This window comes from Petromyzon marinus, chromosome 21, assembly GCF_048934315.1.
Source record: "Petromyzon marinus isolate PM22_M1 ecotype Great Lakes invasive population chromosome 21, UKy_Petmar_22M1.pri1.0, whole genome shotgun sequence".
Lineage (NCBI taxonomy): Eukaryota > Metazoa > Chordata > Hyperoartia > Petromyzontiformes > Petromyzontidae > Petromyzon > Petromyzon marinus.
The window spans coordinates 10379587-10397798 of NC_133687.1; the positions used below are offsets into that span (position 1 = coordinate 10379587).

The 18212-nt window shown below is 45.7% G+C and overlaps 1 protein-coding gene and 1 long non-coding RNA gene across 4 annotated transcripts in view; one reads left to right on the plus strand and one right to left on the minus strand.

Annotated features, from left to right (window-relative positions):
- LOC116944636 (uncharacterized) overlaps positions 1-5179 on the minus strand; it is a 37369-nt gene extending 32190 nt beyond the window's left edge. The window contains exons 1-2 of one of the 3 annotated variants that reach the window (XR_012942529.1): positions 4916-5177; positions 39-119 (exon numbers count right to left, since the gene is read on the minus strand). Coding sequence is in view for 2 of the 3 variants with exons in the window: in XM_076068544.1 (XP_075924659.1) it covers positions 39-80 (42 nt within the window). In the remaining variant the exon portion in view is untranslated. Of the gene's footprint in view, positions 1-38; positions 120-4915 lie in introns of all 3 variants that reach the window. The other 2 variants (XM_076068544.1, XM_032958374.2) reach the window with 2 other exon arrangements.
- Positions 5180-5328: 149 nt separating this feature from the next.
- LOC116944635 (uncharacterized) lies at positions 5329-11069 on the plus strand. Its single transcript, XR_012942530.1, has 2 exons — positions 5329-6715; positions 7704-11069. It is a non-coding gene; the product is annotated as an uncharacterized LOC116944635 (long non-coding RNA).
- Positions 11070-18212: the final 7143 nt, after the last annotated feature.

Consider the following 18212-nt stretch of genomic DNA (forward strand, 5'->3'; position numbering starts at 1 on the left):
GGGGGGGGATGGTGGCGTATCGTGCCGGCATAACTCACCATTTTAAATGTGACGGAAGGTTGAGGGTTGAAGTCGCGCATCTTTATTCACGGCAGAGACACCGGCCGAATGAGCTCGACCTGCAGACGACGATAATTCGTTTTTTTTTAAAGTCAGAATTCCATTGTTGATAAGTAATCTGACGATGGCGGCGTCGTCGTCAATACCACGCGTGCGGGGTGATGCCTTGCGAAAAAATGATTCGCGGTCAAATTCCCGGGGAGATAAATCTCGGAAAGCCCGGGCGTTCTCGGCCACGCCACTCCCTCGAATGCACCTAGCCTGGTGACGTCACGGCCACTTTGTGGCGAATCCAAAGCTTGGGTTGCTTGTGTTGCAATGGAAAACGTCGGATTCTAATTCTATTATTTGATTTGATTTTCTACGTGACCTTACCGAAAGAGCCAAAGAGTAATTCCTGCAGTCACGAAAGCTTCGAATCTAGTTTTGAACGCACAGCAGTCAACCCGTACGATTTGCCCCGTATTCTTGTACAGGGAAATTGAGCGGCGTACGGCCGTTTCAATACGGTTAAAACAAAATTGTCAATTTTGTTTGTGTGTTTCTCCCGTGTGATGGGACTTTGTAGGTTGAACGTTGAGATTTGGGGGTGGCTCGCGGGGTGACCGATAAGGTCTGAATTGGTCTGGAATTAGGTAGACACTGATACGGGGTTGACAGGTATGCAAATGCGCGAAAAACTTTCCATATTTCTGTAAAACTGAGCACCCATACTTAATTAACGCTGCGGTAAAACGTCGAAGTGTAGCGATGTTTTACTGGGGGCATCAATTTTAAGATTACCACATTAAATGAGCGTGGATTCCAGGAGTTTTACTGTGCCAGTATTGTTTTCCACAACTGCTAACTTCTGTATTCTTGGTTCTTTCGGTAAAGTCAAGTAGAAGGGAAACAATAAAATAATAAAAATATAAAACAATAAAATTCTCACGACGTTTCGACTGCAACACAAGCAATCATCATCAGGTGTGAAAACCACAACAAGAAAATTTGAAAAAAGTGGCGGTTATTTTTTACGTTAGCACCACGGAGAGCGATTTGACGGTTTGTTCAGATGGACGAGTCCATCTATGTTCGGAAAAGAGGAGGGGGGAGACGAAAAATAATGGATGCGGTCTGAAAGCCACCTTAAGCGTGATCAATCAATTAAGACCCGAAATGGTTTATCAAATCCTTCCAATGAGTGCTAAGCCAGAATCCATCTTCTCGGTTGAAATTGTCTCTGTGTTTGTATATGTGGATAGCCTCATGAACGCATCTCTCATGGTAGCCAGATGGCTTGCAAAGAACCTCTGTCTTGTTTAATATTTTTATTATTTTATTGTTTCCCTTCTACGTGGCTTTAGCGAAAGAACCAAGAATATGAATCCCTGAAGTCACGAAAGCTTTAAATCAAAATGCTAACTTCTGATTTCGTCACTCCAGAGCCTGCTGTCATCCACCTGATAGTGTCGTCACTTTGATTCTTGTCCACCCTCAATAACTGTCATCGATACGTATGCCACTAAGCCTTAAACATTGCGCGATACCTGCTATGACGTGACTCGTTTGCAACAAGAAGAAAACAGAACCTGGCAAGCGTGCAAAGACGCGTGGAGGGATGCAAATTGTGGAATTAAACGGAGAGGCAGAAAGAGGAGCACGTGGCGGTGGATGGGGGGGGAGGGTAGAAAACACACGCGGGTTAAAGACAAAAGTCAAAACTGTTGGGAAAAGTGAGCGGGACTTGGGCAAGACAGTTCGCTGGAAGAGACGATGGGCGATGGCCAACAATAGTGACGGAGCGGCGGGCCAAGGAACGGAATGCATCTGAGAAGATGACCGACAAGGAGATGGAGCTGTGAAATCGGCTCGTGTGTAGGGAGCTGGGTGGTGGGCTGTTACATCGCAAGATCACGAGAGATGGTGATGGCTTTGGTGGGGAGGGTGGGGCTGGGTGGCGCTTCATCAAGGAGTGGATTGACCATGGCTGATGATGATGATTGATGATGATGATGATGCTGATGATGATGCTGATGATTGGGTAGAATTCCATCTCTGCTTGTTTTGTTTTTTCATCTCTGCCTGTTCCGTTCGTGCTATCGGTGGCAGGCCACAAGACGAAGTCGTGTATTTTATATTCAGAGCGCTGCAGCTAGCAGTGCACGACCCTGCGTTCGAGAACGTACCACAGGCGGTGGCATCACAGACCTTCCTGTGAGGTCGCTTGCACGGGCCTCGTACGCTCACCTCGGGGCTCACCTGCTCTATGTCCTGCGCAGAGTGTTCGTCGAAAGGCAATCAAATCAACGTTCCGATATCTCAAGAGCTTTACTCTTTGGTTCTTTTAGTAAAGTCACGTGGGTGAATAAATAAATACAACTATAAAATATAAATTTTAAATAAATAAACATTTCCTTGCTGTGGTTGTCACACCTGATGATGATTGATTGTGTTGCAATCGAAACGTCGTGATTTATTTATTTCATTTTTTTTCTTTTATATATTTTTTTTCTACCTACGTGACTTTACCGAAAGAAACAAAGAGTATGGATCCTTGCAGTCACGAAAACTTCAAATCTAGAATATCAAGAGCTCTAATTTGGTCACATCCCGTGAAAATTCACATCCGATACGATTGGGATTCAATTTGCGTTGCAGCCATTGAAACACCGAGCTCAAGAGCATCAACTCGCTGCACTTGAACACCCGGTGTAACAAATGGGTGACGGAAACACAGATTCGAATTCGCGCCCTCGTTGATTGCCCGCTCTTTGTTTGCCAGCTTCTCAACTACCTCGGGGGTTATCCTGTGGCTTGTGGGGTGGTTGTTGGTTTCTTTTTTTACTACAAAATTGGTGACTCAGGACAAAGGCTCCAGATCTAGAATATGCAAAACAGACAGCATTTGACAGGAAGTTCCAGAGTGGGGGGGGGGGGGTTGTTTCTCACAGGTAAGATCTGATACGTGTTTTTATTTATATAAGATGACATGACATTGGAATGACCGATGGAATGTGGATTTCCGGTTATTTGAGCCTGTCCTGGGTCTTTAGGTCGACTCAGTCTCTAATGAGTACCTAGTGCGGTGTGGCAACCCACCCCCTCGTGTGCCGTGCCGGCCTTCGATAGGTGCTGCTACTCACTAACAGCGCTTGCACCTGCCGTCTGTTGAGGCTACACGGGGGATCTTTGACTTGTGTGTTGTAAAAACTCGTGAGAAAATGGAAGAGAGTGCCGAGTGTCCCAAGTGCATCCTGTGACCAAGTGATAATATACCTGCATAAAGTATGTGTGTGTTCTAGATAACATTACATCGCAGTCCTTAGGCAGTGGGTGACGTGATTTTCAGACCCCAAACCCATCACACATATCTTTAATATGTCCATTAAATAAGCCTCCATACCCACTCAATGGAAACTCGCTCATGATTATTAATGGAGGGGGGGGGGGTGCTGCAAGTGAAGTGACGTCACCCACTCATGATTATTAATGAGGGGGGGGGATCCATGTGGAGGACGTCACCTGCTCATGATTATTATGATGGGGGCTGGCCGACGTGGAATGACGTCACGCGCGGGACACAACCACCCCCACAAATATAGAAGTCAAACTCCGCCTTTGATGAGCAGCCGTGGTCAATCCGCTTCTGGCTGAATGTGACACCCAAATCCGCCACCACCTCTCACGATGGCGAGATGTGGCTACTCAGCACCTGCACCCGAGTAGATTCCGTCGCTCCGTGGACATCCTCTCTGACGCGTTCCATTCCTTGGCTGCAGCTCCAGCCACGACATAAATCTATTGAAACTACTTTTTTGTAATTAACTAGGTAAGACCCCCCCCCTGGACTATGTATCTTCTTTTTCAGAAGCGACCTGACCACACGTTATAGCTCAACGAAGTGGCTTATCATCGCGTGGAAATCAATACAGCCAAACGCTCTAAACGCGTGACGTTGATTCTCAATGTGGAGGGAAAAACCCGGAGGACCTGGAGAAAAATCCACGTGATGGGAGAGCGAGAGAGAGGGAGAACTCGCAAACTCCCCCCTTTTCACCTGATGACGGTCGCTTGCGTTGCGATAGAAACGTCTAGTTTTTTGTTTATTTTTTATTATTTTGTGAACCTATCTACGTGACTTTACCGAAAGACCCAAAGAACATAAATTCCTGCAGTCACGAAAGCTTCAAGTCAAGAACACTAAGAGTTATGCCAGTTGTGTTAGCAGTAAGTGTGGGGTTCTCAATACGCTTTGTCCTGCAAATAACGCGTGGGAAAATAGGAAGCTGTCACAGTCACAATGCCAAGGTTGGAAGTTAAAACAACCCCATCATCAATTCTAGATGTGAAGTTTTCGTGACTGCAAGGATCCATACTCTTTGGTTCTCTCGGTAAAGTCACGTAAGTAAAAAAAATTAAATTAAATAAAACAAAAGCTTTTTAAATTTTAGTTTTATTAAATTTTATTTTAAAACATTTTACTTACGTGATTTTACCGAAAGAACCAAAGAGTAAACCCCATTATCGCTTCGGGAAAGTGAAAAAAAAACGCGGATCGCTTGGTGGGTCATCAACAAATTACTACCATGTGGATAAACTCCCCCACCTCCAGCCCCCCCCCCCCCCCATCCATAAAGAGAGACCGTTTCTTGGACGAACTTAAACCAAATACGTTTATCTGTTTCTCTTCTCTGGGTGGAATTCCACGAGGTCGCTGGGCCTTGCATGCGCAGAGAGAGAGAGTGTGTGCGCGTGATGCTGTTAATCGCGAGCGGGCAATCGCGCATTTGTTTAAATAGCCTTGGCAGTAAGTACCCCCTCTCGCTAAAACCGCCGCACATTTGATCAATAAAGCATGGCTGAAAGTACTCACGGTTTGATCGACGGGAATTCTTGGGAGCGTTCCCTGATGTACGTTAAACTTATTTCGTGCCGTACGTTTGAAGGACAAAGAGAATAGTAGGATGCGTGGACTGCGGAGCACGCCGTGACACTGCGCTTGAAAGTCGACGGACACAGCATTGAACAAAAAACTTTAATTAAAGTGATGAAGATGAAGATAAAGTATTTTGTTCATGTTCGTTCGAGAATTTGAAATGGGACACGTGATCTCATGCAGAGTACGGTGGCGAGTGTGGTTGAGTGTGTGTGTGTGTGTTGCACGAGTGTGAGTCTTATACTCAAAAAACAGAGAAGTGAAACTATTCTCCTTCCTTGTTGCTCTTTTTTTAACGCTCCGAATAATCGCTCCTCCTTCCAGGACAGCTGCTGCTCCCCTGCAGTGCACTTCGGCTTGATTTCTCATTTGCAGGTGCGTGATAAAGTACATTAAAAACACACCTCGTGACCAACATCAGCTGTGTCCAGCGGTAGATTGGTTCACTCCACAAACGGGGCAACAAAGGCTTGTATTTTAATGACAGCGTGTTATTTTTTTTTGGTCAAGTTATATTGGCCCAGTTTTTTTTGCAAAAAAACGGCCTGTAATCTTGCCCACATGCGATCTAACACACATTTTTATTATTATGAATATTAGAAAGCCTACGTGTTAAATTGCCCACGCGTTAAATTACCCACGTGTTAAATTGCCCAAGTGCATTTATTGTATAACGACGAGGGTGGCGAAGCCCCCTGAAATTCCTTGCTCATTACCACTGCTGGCGGAAGGCCATCATAAAGGAGGCACTCGAGGCACCCCCCCCCCCCCTTCTATCTAGACCAGTGGTTCTTCACCTGGGGTGCGCGAGAGCCGTGCCTAGCACATCGCAAACTTCTCGTAGCAGCTTAGAGGAAAAATTCCGCCCCTGATTCGTGAGAAGATGCTCGGGTGCACTTTTGTCAAACACGTATCCATGCAAAAACGCATCCGCAATAGAGGCTGCCGACTGGTCGTGAAAAATATTCAACCCCTGCCAAGAGAAAACTTGTTTCACCTCTGCGTGGCAGTAAATGGCCCGAGGATGTCGAGTGCGAGCAACTCATTGATGCGTGAAACCGAGATAGACTGCAATGGAGGCTGTGATTTTCTCAACGGCGGTTTCCTACGCGTGCATTCCGTGCAACCCTGAATGAAGCGGCGCATGTCGCTCGACATCCCCAGCCAATAATAATCGCGTTGCAACGTTAGCAACGTTTTCCGCACCCCAAGGTGTAACAACTTGCCCTCGTGCACCCCCCTGAGTCAGCTTGCCTCGGAGTGCAGTGGGAACTACGACACGGTGACAGCGTGAACCATCCTCATCCATCATACAAAAAAAAAGACCGTCCCTTAGGACCGGTCGCAGGCCATCAGAGAGGGAGCGGACCCCTTCCATCCAGCTTCCGCTTGATGCCGCAAGCTCAAAAGGGACACATCTTCCAATTTCAATACCATTCGGCACGCGAAAGGTGCAAAACACTATCCCCCGGCGCGACCTCCTTGGCGGGCTCCACTCCCTCAAGCGCAGCCATGATAGCCGAGGGCCTTGCCACCGAAGGTGTACAACGACCCGCGCCCGATGCACTCGCACAACCATTGCCTGGAGGCAAAAGGGACAACGCATCGGCGTTCATTAAACGGTACATCACTCGGAGCGAGTACTCCTGGAGAATCTCCAGCCACCGCGAGAGCTGCCCAGAGGGCTGGTCTACTCTGAGGGAGTACTGAGCGAACCACAAATTCCCTGCCATAAAGGTGAGATACAACAGTATAGGCCTTATCGACTGGTAAGCCGCCTCGAAGCGCCAGGTGAAGGCGCTCCAGTCGCCCCCTGACGGGAGGCAGTCGGCGAGTTCATTCAGTCCCCCTCAATAGATATTACTGTGTTTAATGTAGGGTGTGTAGGTATATATATACCTACGCGGAGGGGGGGGGGTCGACAATTTTCGCAAAACTTTTAGATCAACTATTTACCCCCCCACTTTCTAGAACTTTTTGGACTTCTGCAAGCCTCTTATCATTTTTTTGGTGGAGAAATGGACAAACGGCCTGCCGGGCTTTCACAATTGCTTACTCTCTGTGTATGTATATGTAAGGGTTTTAAGAGAAGTTTTGAAATATATTTTTCACCCGGGCAACGCCGGGTACTTCCCGCTAGTCTTACCTATAAAATAATTTTTTTGTCTGTCTGTCTGCGCACGCTTGCGAGAGATTTGGTCTCTGAAACGGTGGGGTTTACGTTAAAGCAAATGAGCAAGGTACTACGCCGTAAGCCCCGCGGTGGGCAAGCGCTAGTTCCTTTTCCCGTCCGTCACCTTGAAATTAGTTTAAATAGTGCTTTTTTGCAATTTTTTTATACTTATTTATTTAGTTTCACTATAATTTGTTTCCCTTCACCGCTCGTGGCGGGACAACGCAGCAAACTGCGCACGCCCGCAACACTCATCATCACGGTTAGCCCCTAGCAACCCACACGCGAATTCGCCGGAGGTGTGCGGCCTTTTTTTATCCGCCTGCACACTCTACAAGGTAAGTTGCACACATTAGTATTATAAGCATTTATAACATTACACTTTGCACTGCTGACAGCGGTTGCCCCTAGCAACGAGCGCACGATCGGCACAAATTTTCATTCGCGTTAAACATGCACCTAAATCACACAAAAAAACGCTGAGGTTGTTTCTTCACAGTGTGATGTCCTCTTCTCCCCACCCCACCCCAATGCGTCCTGTTACTACTATAGAGCCCTTAGATATTATAGCGCTTAGATAGTATTATTGTAGCGCGGCCGAGGGGAGCGGCCCAGCCCCCAGCCTGCCAAGGGGACACCTCGGCCGGCTGCGCGCTCTAGGCGAGGACGGGGGCTCTGCATGGGACGAGGCCTCACCACGGCAATGTTAAGTACCATTTCCTTGCTTCTTTCCATAACCTCACCTTGCTAGAAACCCAGTTTTTTTAATAATCACCTTCATAGTATTACATTAACTATGTTTGTGTGCAGACTACTGTTTTTGTTTGCCTACTCACAACTAATCTTTTAACAATCGCTTTGTCATCATTATTTTATTTATTATTTGTCAACTCACCTTCATAGAAAACTTTTTTATATAACCACCTTGATAATACTTACATTTATACTGTTTGTGTGCAAAAAACTAACTTTGATATTGCTCGCTTCTTTCACTAAACTCACGTACATATAATCTTGTCATTTTTATAATCTCCTTCAAAATATAAAAACATTGATTTCTGTGTGCTCACAACTAACATTCTTTCAATACCTTGGTCATTAATAATATTCTTATTATTTGGAGATCAGGACAAGATGTGGGCCCCACACATATGCTGCAACACTTGTGCAACAAATCTTAGCCAGTGGTTGGTTGAACAAAAAAAGGAAATCTATTGTATTTTGCAGTGACAATGATTTGGAGAAGCCAACAGATCGTATCAGCAATTGTTTCTTCTGCATGGCGCCTCCAGTTAGGAAAGGTGAGTCAAAAAAGAAAAAGTGGACTGTGCATTATCCAAATATTCCATCAGCTATACGCCCAGTACCCCACGGAGAAGGACTGCCGGTTCCTGATGCACCAGAATCATCCTCTCTTGAGTCAGACGAGGAAGAGGATGAAACTTCTGGTCCTGAACCATCAAGGTCACATGACCCAGATTTTCTCCCATCCTCTGAACCACACCTCATAACACAAGGTGAACTGAAAGACCTTGTCAGGGATTTGGAACTATCCAAGAGTAAGGCAGAGCTGTTGGGCTCCAGACTGCAGCAGTCGAATCTCCTGGCAGGTGATGTTAGGGTTTCCATGTTCCATGACCGTCAAAAGGATCTTATCCCATTCTTCTTCATGGAATGTGATCTTGTAGCCTGCAACAACATCGATGGTGTGATGGCAGCCCTCAATATCGTTCATGATCCAGTTGAGTGGAGACTGTTCATTGATTTATCGAAGATGAGTCTTAAAGCTGTTTTGCTGCATAATGGCAATGTTTTGCCATCAATTCCAGTTGGTCATGCAGTCCATATGATGGAAACCTATGACATGAAACAATTTTTGAGGTGCATAAACTATGACCAACATCAGTGGCAGCTTTGTGACGATTTGAAGTTTGTTGCTCTCTTGCTTGGTCTGCAGACTGGATACACAAAGTACTGCTGTTTTCTCCGCGAATGGGATAGTCGTGCGAGAGATTACCACTACATCAATGTTAGATTGCCCACTCCGACAGTCTTTGGAGCCTGGGAGGAAAAGTGTTCAGCATCCACCACTTGTTGACTCAAGGAAGATTTTGTTACCACCCTGACACATCAAGCTGGGTCTGATGAAGAACTTTGTCAAAGCCATGGACAAAACACAAGCAGATTTAAAGTACCTCCGTGGAAAAATGTCCAAGGTTAAGTGAAGCTAAGATAAAGGAAGGTGTCTTTGTTGGTCCTCAGATTCGTGAACTTCTTCGAGATGATGCATTTGACAGTGCACTGCGTAGCAAGGAAAAGAGGGCATGGAAGGCCTTCCAGTTAGTGACAACACATTTTCTCAGAAACAAGGCCGACAAATACAGGGAGTTGGTGGAAAACCCCCTCAAGGCATACAAAAGCCTTTGTTGCAACATGTCACTAAAGATACATTTTTTGCACGCTCATCTAGATTTTCTTCCCACCGAACTGCGGAACAGTGAGCTACGAGCGTGGCGAGCGATGTCACCCAGGACATTGCAACAATGGAGAAACGCTGTCAGGGAAAATGGAGCCCATCAATGCTTACAGACCTTTGCTCGACAGTGACAAGAAATGCACCATTTATTGAATACAAGAGACAAGCCAAGAAGCGCCGAGTGGACACTGAATAAGGACTAAAATATGTACTTGTGTACCTAATAATGTTTTGCCTTTTGTTTCATAGTACATTTTATTTATGTAACCCTTTTGCTAATTTGTTTAAGTGTTACGTGAACAGGACAGTTGACATTATCATGTAAAGCAACCATAAACACGAAAAGACCTAGGTTTACAATTTATGAGTAAATCTCTCCTATCGACACAATATACATAGATGTAAAATGTAAAAACGTTAATATCTTGGGAACAGTAGCCAATCGGTTGTTTTAATTGTCATATTTTAATTCAGTCACTTCAAAATCCATAATAAACAGCACATTTCATCTCTGAAGCAGAAGACGTCTACACAATTGTAAACCTGTGTTATTTTGCGCTGGAAAAAAAGTGACATTGCCTGAAGCGTTACCGAGACTTTTTTTTCAGGTCACGGTTTTTTGATGAACATGTAGGGTTTTATCGTGTACAGTCGTTCATGTACCCACATGTTACCCACAACTTACATTTAGAATCAACGTGCGTTTGGATTACGTTGCTGCTATACATTTTCACGCGACAAACCACTTCGCTGAGCTATAATTTATGGCCAGGTCGATAAAAAAAAGCTATATAGCTCGGTGGACTTTACCCGGTAAGTAAACAAAAATATATAGTTAACTTTTGTTCGTTTATATTTTTGAAAAAGTGATTGGTTCACCTTTTTTCTACTTGGTACTCCCATCGTGTTTTTGTATTGTTGTAACGTTCTGATCCCCGCCCCCCCCTTACTAGACATCTGCGAGACAGAGATTTATAGCTCACCGACTTCCCTCCTGCAGTGTAAATAAAGGTTCTGATTGCGTGTGCAGAGGAAATACTGGCGATGATCGGATTAAGCGATGCACTACACTCGCCTCCGTGTTGCCTCAATAAAGTCGAGAGTTAAACAATGAGCCGCTGCTCGCGTTTTAGACACAAGAGATTTATTGAGGCTGGCGAGACGAGTGCTATTGTTGTGGACAGTGCCGATGACGAAAACTGAACACGAGCAAGAATGTGACAAGTAAAAATACGAACGTCGCCTATTAAATGCACGAATTTGCCGGATTTATTTTCTCTTGCCCCAAAAGTGTTTTTATTATAAACAAGATTATTCAGATACACAACCACGGAGGATATGAAAGTCCGCGGTTGACACCGGCACAAACCCACAAGTTTGTGGATTACGGTGCAATGGAGGCCTGTCTGAAACCGCACGTTTCAATAAACGCTACAACCCTGGTGAGGTCTTCTTAAGCTCTGATACCCCTGTAGGAGAAAGAAAAAAGGGATGTGGGGGACCTAAATGCCCTCATAAATGCTCTTAAGAATCAGTGCCCACTGGAGGAGAGCGAGTGAAGGGGTTTGGTGGTGAACTGCCATCATTTTTTTAAGCCAGGAAATGGCCTATTAGTTGGGGGTTCGAGCTATCATTGGTGTCTAGGAAGCCTGTGGTTGCTGATAAGGGTTTTTCATGTGCAGGTTGAACTTTCACAACGTGCGTAGACAACCATGCTAATCGGAGGTGCGTTGAACCAAAGCTGCTGATGAAATGCACTCGCAGAAGACCGTGTGGCCGATGTGATTTATGTGAAAAAAAATGAGATTTTGATGTGGAGAGACAAAGAGAGGAAGGAGATGTTCTTGCATAACCTTTCAACAATATTTTCCACAACGCAAATATTTTTTTTTATTTTCGTTCAAAGAACTTGTTTGGCTTTCTGCACCAAATGATTCTCATGTGGTCACAGGCCTTGCTAAGACAGGGGAAAGCTTCGAGTGCCGTTAGGACACCCACACACAAAGACAAGTACGTATGTGTCCGTACGTACGTCAGTTGCCGGATTAAGCTAGTGCGGGGCCTGTATGCATTTGTTATAAAGGGGCCCTAAATAAATACAACTTAATATTAAAACACATTTTTTTTACTTGCATAATGAAGCAATTGTATGTTTTTATTTTCTACACAGCCAGATAATACGACAAATCGCTCACCTTAAACACCCAGTAGTTCATAAAAGTTGAAGGCGGCATAGTACTATAGTAATAGAGCAAGTGCAGAATCACTGAACCGGAATCGATAGCTTGAAAGCGTTTAGCGCGGGGTACCTTGAACGTGCGGGGCCCGTAGCTACTACATATGTAGCTACTTGTGCTGCTAGGATAATCCGGCACTCACAAGTACGTATCTATGTACATGTGTACGTACATACGTGCACGTGTGTAGAAGGGGCAGAATGGGATCCCGCACCGATCAGTATCAATGCACGGTGTTACACTCTGAAAAGAACAGTTCACAAGATGTATGCAAGCGCTTGTGCGTGAAGGTGAACTCAGAAACCAAGTGGTTTCAATTGTGCTTATGGGCGGCAGGGGGTAACACCCGTGCCTCACAGCACGAAGGGCCCTCGATTAAATTCCTGACTCGAGCGCCTCTCTGCGAGGGGTTTGTATGTGCTCACCCCCCTCCCCTTAGTCTACGGGGTTCCCTCTGGGATCTTCGCTTTCATCGCATAGATTACAGGAAAAACTCGTGCAATGCAAGCGGTGTTGGCCAAACACACCCATGCTGAAACGTTTCATTGCAACTTACACACGTGGGACTCTGACGCAGCAACGTTACCCCCCCACTACGATGATATCCTGGCCACTTTGTTGGACTATCATTTGTGGCCAGGTAGCTTTTGAAAAAAAAAGCTATACAGTACAGTGGGCCTTACGTGTTAAAAATAACACAAATTGAAAAAAATGTAAAATGTCGCCCATTATATATAGTTTCCCTTAACGCCACAGTGTTTATGACAAATGCCTGGAGGTGAAAGCTGGAAAATACTTGGGTAAATAGACCATGTAGGGATGTGCGTGAAGATGTAAAGGCATAACACAGAAATCATGATGCATCACTGGCAATGTTTTAATGTGGAATTTGTGGGAAACCCGGTTTTTTTAGACGTAAACGACCTTGTTTTTGGGAGAAAAAATATCACAAAATAACATACAGCATTGTGGAGAATAGAATTTACGCAAATAAGCTGACTACATGCTTCCTTTCCATATCTGTCTTTCCGTATCAAAGCATATATTATTTGCACGTCCCGTCAGCCACACGGCCTCCTTGGAGTGCATCATTTCAGCACCACTGGTTCAACACAGGCACAACCTTGATGATAGGGGAGAGGCAGGAGAGTGCGTGGAGTAGAGCGAGATGAGAAGAGAGAGGTAGGAGAGTGCGTGGAGGGGAGTAGAGTGAGTTGAGAAGGGAAATTCATAATAAAGGTTTTTGGGTTAGATCGCGTTATTTATAAATGTGTCGTAACCCTCCACCACCCGACACGGCCAATCAGCAAAAAAAGTGTCACGTTGACAAAAGACAAATAGTTCACTACTTTAGCCCACCGGTGTATTGAAGAGTGAATCCACAACATTTACAGTTTGAGTACGACGTTTCGCTGGTAATTACATCCAGCATCATCGGGCAAGTCGCCAGAATGGTAAAGCCCTCGCTTGCTCCCGGTCTTAAATAGAACAGCAGGGTGACATCATCATTTAACTCATTTCAGGTGCAGTGATTTGAGGCGGAGGGGGGGGGGGTATTATAATTATATAATCGATTGGTAATCAGTCAATGGTTATGATTAGTAATGAGTTGTAGATTATTAATTAGTTGTAATTTGTGTTATTGTGATTATATGCTACGTTAGTAATCCGTTAATTAGTATGTGTTTCCCCTATAAGGAATTGTAATATGTATTATTTAATAATACGCTTCCAAGCCGCACTAAGCCTGTAGCTGTCAGAGCGATTAAAGTTATTTCTATTCCTCTCAATTTCAATGGATTCTCTAATTAGTCTTTGCCAGTAATAATTAGTTTTACACAACACTTCAACGTTATCAAAATCAATTGAGTGTCCTTGTTGACAAGTATGTTCTGCCACTGCCGACAGTTGTGTTTGAGATCATTTAATATTTCTTTGATGTTCTTTTAGTCGTATGCTGATGTTACGTCCCGTATGTCCATAACACGATCTAACCCACAAACCTTTATTATGAATAATATTGGTCGCGAAAGCCTACGTGTTAAACTGAGAAGGGAAATGTTGGAGAGTTCGTGGACGGGTGTAGAGTGAGATGAGAGGGGAGAGTTAGGAGAGTGCGTGGAGGGGAGTAGAGTGAGATGAGAGGTAGGAGAGTGCGTGGAGGGGAGTGGAGTGAGGTGAGAGGTAGGAGAGTGCGTGGAGGGAAGTAGAATGAGTTGAGAGGTGAGAAATAGTAGAGTGTGTGGAAGGGAGTAGAGCGAGATGAGATTGGAGACGTTAGCAGGGGTGAGTCCATGTGAGATCCTTGAGATGGTGAGTGCCATCTTGAAGTTCATCTGCCACTGGATTGGGAGCCAGCTGTAGAATTCGAGGACTGGGCTCTTGTTTACAGTGCGAACGAGGAATCTGGCAGTGGCAGTTCGAATCGCGTGCAATGAGGAAACGAGGGATTTGGGGAGCACGTGGAGGAAATAGCTGCAAGCAGTAGCGTCTGTGGCAAATGTAGAAAATGGCGCATAGACATTGAGGAACGTCGTGTGACATGAGACGCGGTGTAAAGCCAGACTTGTGCGCGTGCCCTGTCACGTTAAAATCTACAAACGAGCTTCCGTCACAGCAAAATTGCTGTATCACTTGATACAGCAAAATTTTGCTGTATCAAGTGAAGACGGAAGCTTGTGTTGCCCCCGAAACGTCGTGATTTAATTGAGTTGTTTTCATTAATTTAATTTTACCCACGTGACTTTACCGAAAAAAACAAAGAGCATGAATCCTTGCAGTCATGAAAGCTTCAAATCTAGAATCTACAAACGAGTGAAAGAACGTTCGGCGATGGATGCTCCGTGCCCTCTCTGGGGTCGCGATTTCCCCTGCAGGGTGCGTGGGGCGGTCGGCATGCTGCGAACCCGGCCACCCGAGTTCGATTCCCGCTCACGGCCGCCAACACCGGTGACGATTGTCTGAACCGTTTCCTTTTGCCTCCTCTTGGTCGACTCGGCCTCAAATGAGTGCCTGGCGCGATGCCGGCCTTTCAATGTGTGCTCGCTAAACGGCACTTGCCCCAACAATCTGTTAAGGCTATCCGGGGGTTCTTGGTCTTTGAAGGTAGGGGTCATTTTATGGTTAAGTATAAGGTGTGGGGGGGGCTATACAGAGAGAACGAAATAAAAAAGGGGGGTGGGGGGTAACTTCGTTCCTAATAACTAGTTTGTATGGACACGTACGTTGAACTTCTTTCGCACCGTACGTAGCCAACCGCGCTAATCGAACTAAAACACAACAACAAGCAGGTTCTCATGAAACAAGTTTTCAGTCGAGATTAAAAGTGCACGGCTTCCTCACTATCGGAAGGAGGCAGTCTTTTTTTTTGACGGCGATTCACCGATTTATTTTATTTTACACGCTTTTTATTCACTCACTCTGTTGTTGTATTCTCAAATCTTGTAACTAAAATTTTACCCACTTCCCAATGTGATATCGACTGCAAACTTGGTATACTTATGTCATTCTAATGACAATACTATATTCTATCATAAAAAAATCAAAACACATATTTTAAAACATTATTTTTTATATGTTATATTTCGGCTTGGGTCTAATTGTCCACGCTCAGCTGACGTTGGCTGTAATTGACCACGGGCCCCTTACGTTGTGGCAAGCCACTTCCTGGAGTCGTGCAGTTCTTCCATTGCTAGTACGGTACATTTTATTAAAGCGTGTTTAAAAAAAAAGTTGTTTTAATATTACTTATCTCCTATCTCCGTCTCTTTCTCCCAAGCAGCCTCTCAGGGGGCGGATGTTGATAAAGGGATGCCACATTTCCTCAAATGCTATCTCCTTTTAGTTGAGATCTGAGATGTTCGGTCGCTGCTAGCACGTATGGGGGGGGGGGGGGGAGAGTAGTGGTACCAATGTGTTGTTTAGGGCTCCGCGTTGGTGAGGCGTTTTAAATATTTTCCTTTTTTTCCACAAGGTAAGGTCCACTGAGCTGTATAGCTCTTTTTCAGAAGCGACCTGGCCACAAATGGTAGCTCAACCAAGTTGATGTATCGTGTGGACATGTATAGCAGTTAAATTCTCTAAACGCACGTTGATTGTATAAATGCGGAGGGGAAACCCGGCGGAACCGGAGGGGACAAAAAAAAACCACCACCACGAGGAGAGAGGCCCGTCAACTCCAAGTACACAACAGGCGTCAGGGTCGGCATTGACCCCACAACCGGGCGAACGAGGCAGCTAACATCTGGTGACCTTGACCCCCCGACTTCCACGCCCGTTACACAGGAGGAATGTGGGTTCAATCCCGACCCCTGACGCATTGCAAGGTGCTTGCTGTGCGTACTGAAAATGTAAGCACGCCATACAAAACAAGGATAAATAAATAAATGTGCAATCCAATAACAAGACAACAGAATCCGTTGGGGGGGGAGGGGTTAAATAGATCGCATCAAAGTAATTGGTCCTTTGCTTCAAAAGAATTGGAGTAGAAGTGAATCTGCAGTCGGGACTCAAAAAAACACATCGGCAGGCCAGTGCCCATATCACGGACGTGGCTGGGAAGGGCATTTCGAAAAGGTGCTTCTCAATGACGAATTGTTCCTGACTCGAGCCCTTTAAATTATTGACAGTGCCCGTGGCGAGCAACCGCAGTGGGGGGGCACGAGGCGAGGGCAGCAGCGTAACGAGCTACGAGTCGGGCCCCCTTCCTTGTCAGCCACCGTGAGATTTGTTATCAACAAACAGTTTGCGAAAGGTGAAGGGACCGGACTGTCCAGAGGACAGCGTTGGAGTGGAGACAGCCAAGCCCAGGTCGCGTCCTTTAAGCTTAGACTCTAACGCTGTCCTCTGGACAGTCCAGTCCCTTCACCTGATGAAGGCCACTTGTGTTGTGGCCGAAACGTCGTGAGAATTTTATTGTGTTATTTTATTATTTTATTCTCATTCTACGTGACTTTACCGAAAGAACCAAAGAAGATGAATCCTTGCAGTCACGAAAGCTTGAAATCGAAAGTTTGAAAAACGACAACTTAAAAACGCCTTTTTATAAATACGTTTTCTTTTTGTACGAAAATGCTTTGAATTTTTGCCTGCCACGTTTTTATTTTAATTTAACGGCAGCACTCATGCGCGGACCCCCCCCCCCCACACGAGAGGGACAAACGCATGGGACAGCAAACAACAACAAGAAGAGGTGGTGGTGGCGGTGTTTGGCTTCTAGCAAATTGCGCGTCGAGCTGTCTGTGTCCACGTTGTTTGTCGTCATCACCACCACCACCACGGTGTAAACCAGGGTAGACAAGACGAACCTTTATTTCGTTTTTTTTAGGGGGGGGGGGGTGGGGGGAGGCGAATTGGGGGAAGGTAAGCATAGGTGGCACAACGCTTTGTTCAAACGGGGGTTGCGCGCTCGTTAGAACCGGCATCCGCGTCAGTACCGTTTAGGCGAATCGACGAATGAACGGCGTTCCTCTCTCTCTCTGCCGTGTGCGCGCTCCGAACCGGCGGATCGCCGAGCCAAGTCCCCGAATCCAGTGCCGATGTGCCCGTGTGGTGCGCGACCGTGCGAAGGGACAAATGAAATATTGGGGGGGGGTGTGGGGGGTCACCTGACCGATTGCCCTCCCCCCCCCACCCCCTGAGCTGACATTGTAAGTTCCTGCGCCCACCGGGCAAGGGCTTTCTGCAGTGTGACAGGAGCTGCTTTCAGCGTTAGAAACACTGCCACGTTGCCAGGTGGCAAGGAAACTAATTTCACCTCCCCCGTCTCGTAGCCGATGAGGATGGGTGCCGTGACTGTGTTGATGGATGCACATTGGTGTGCCTATTAACCGTGTCGTGTCTCTCCAGATCAGTCTGTTCGACGTTTTAGGTAATGTCAGCATAGACTGGATGTCATCTCCCTCGTCTGGTATAGCAGGAGGTTGTGGGTTTGATCCCGATCCTAACGCCTGCTGTGTATTTGGAGCTTGCAGTGTCTTCTGGGGTTTCCCCTCCACGTTTAGAATCAACAACGTGCGTTTAGAATATTTGGCTACTGCTAAAAATGTCCACATGATAAGCCCTGACAGCTGATGCTGTATATTTGGAGTTTGCGTGTCTCTTTCTCTCCCCGTGATCGTGTGGATTTGTCTACAAGTTCTCCGGTTTCTCCATCCACATTTAGCATCAACATGCGTTTAGAGTATTTGGCTGCTATACATTTCGACATACAAGCCACTTCGTTGAGCTATTATTTGTGGCCAGGTCGCTTCTGAAAAAAGCCCTATAGCTCAATGGGCCTTTCCTGCTAAGTTAAAAAGAAATAGATTAGTTTAGATCACTTAAATTAAGAGTGGCGTCGTGGGGGTA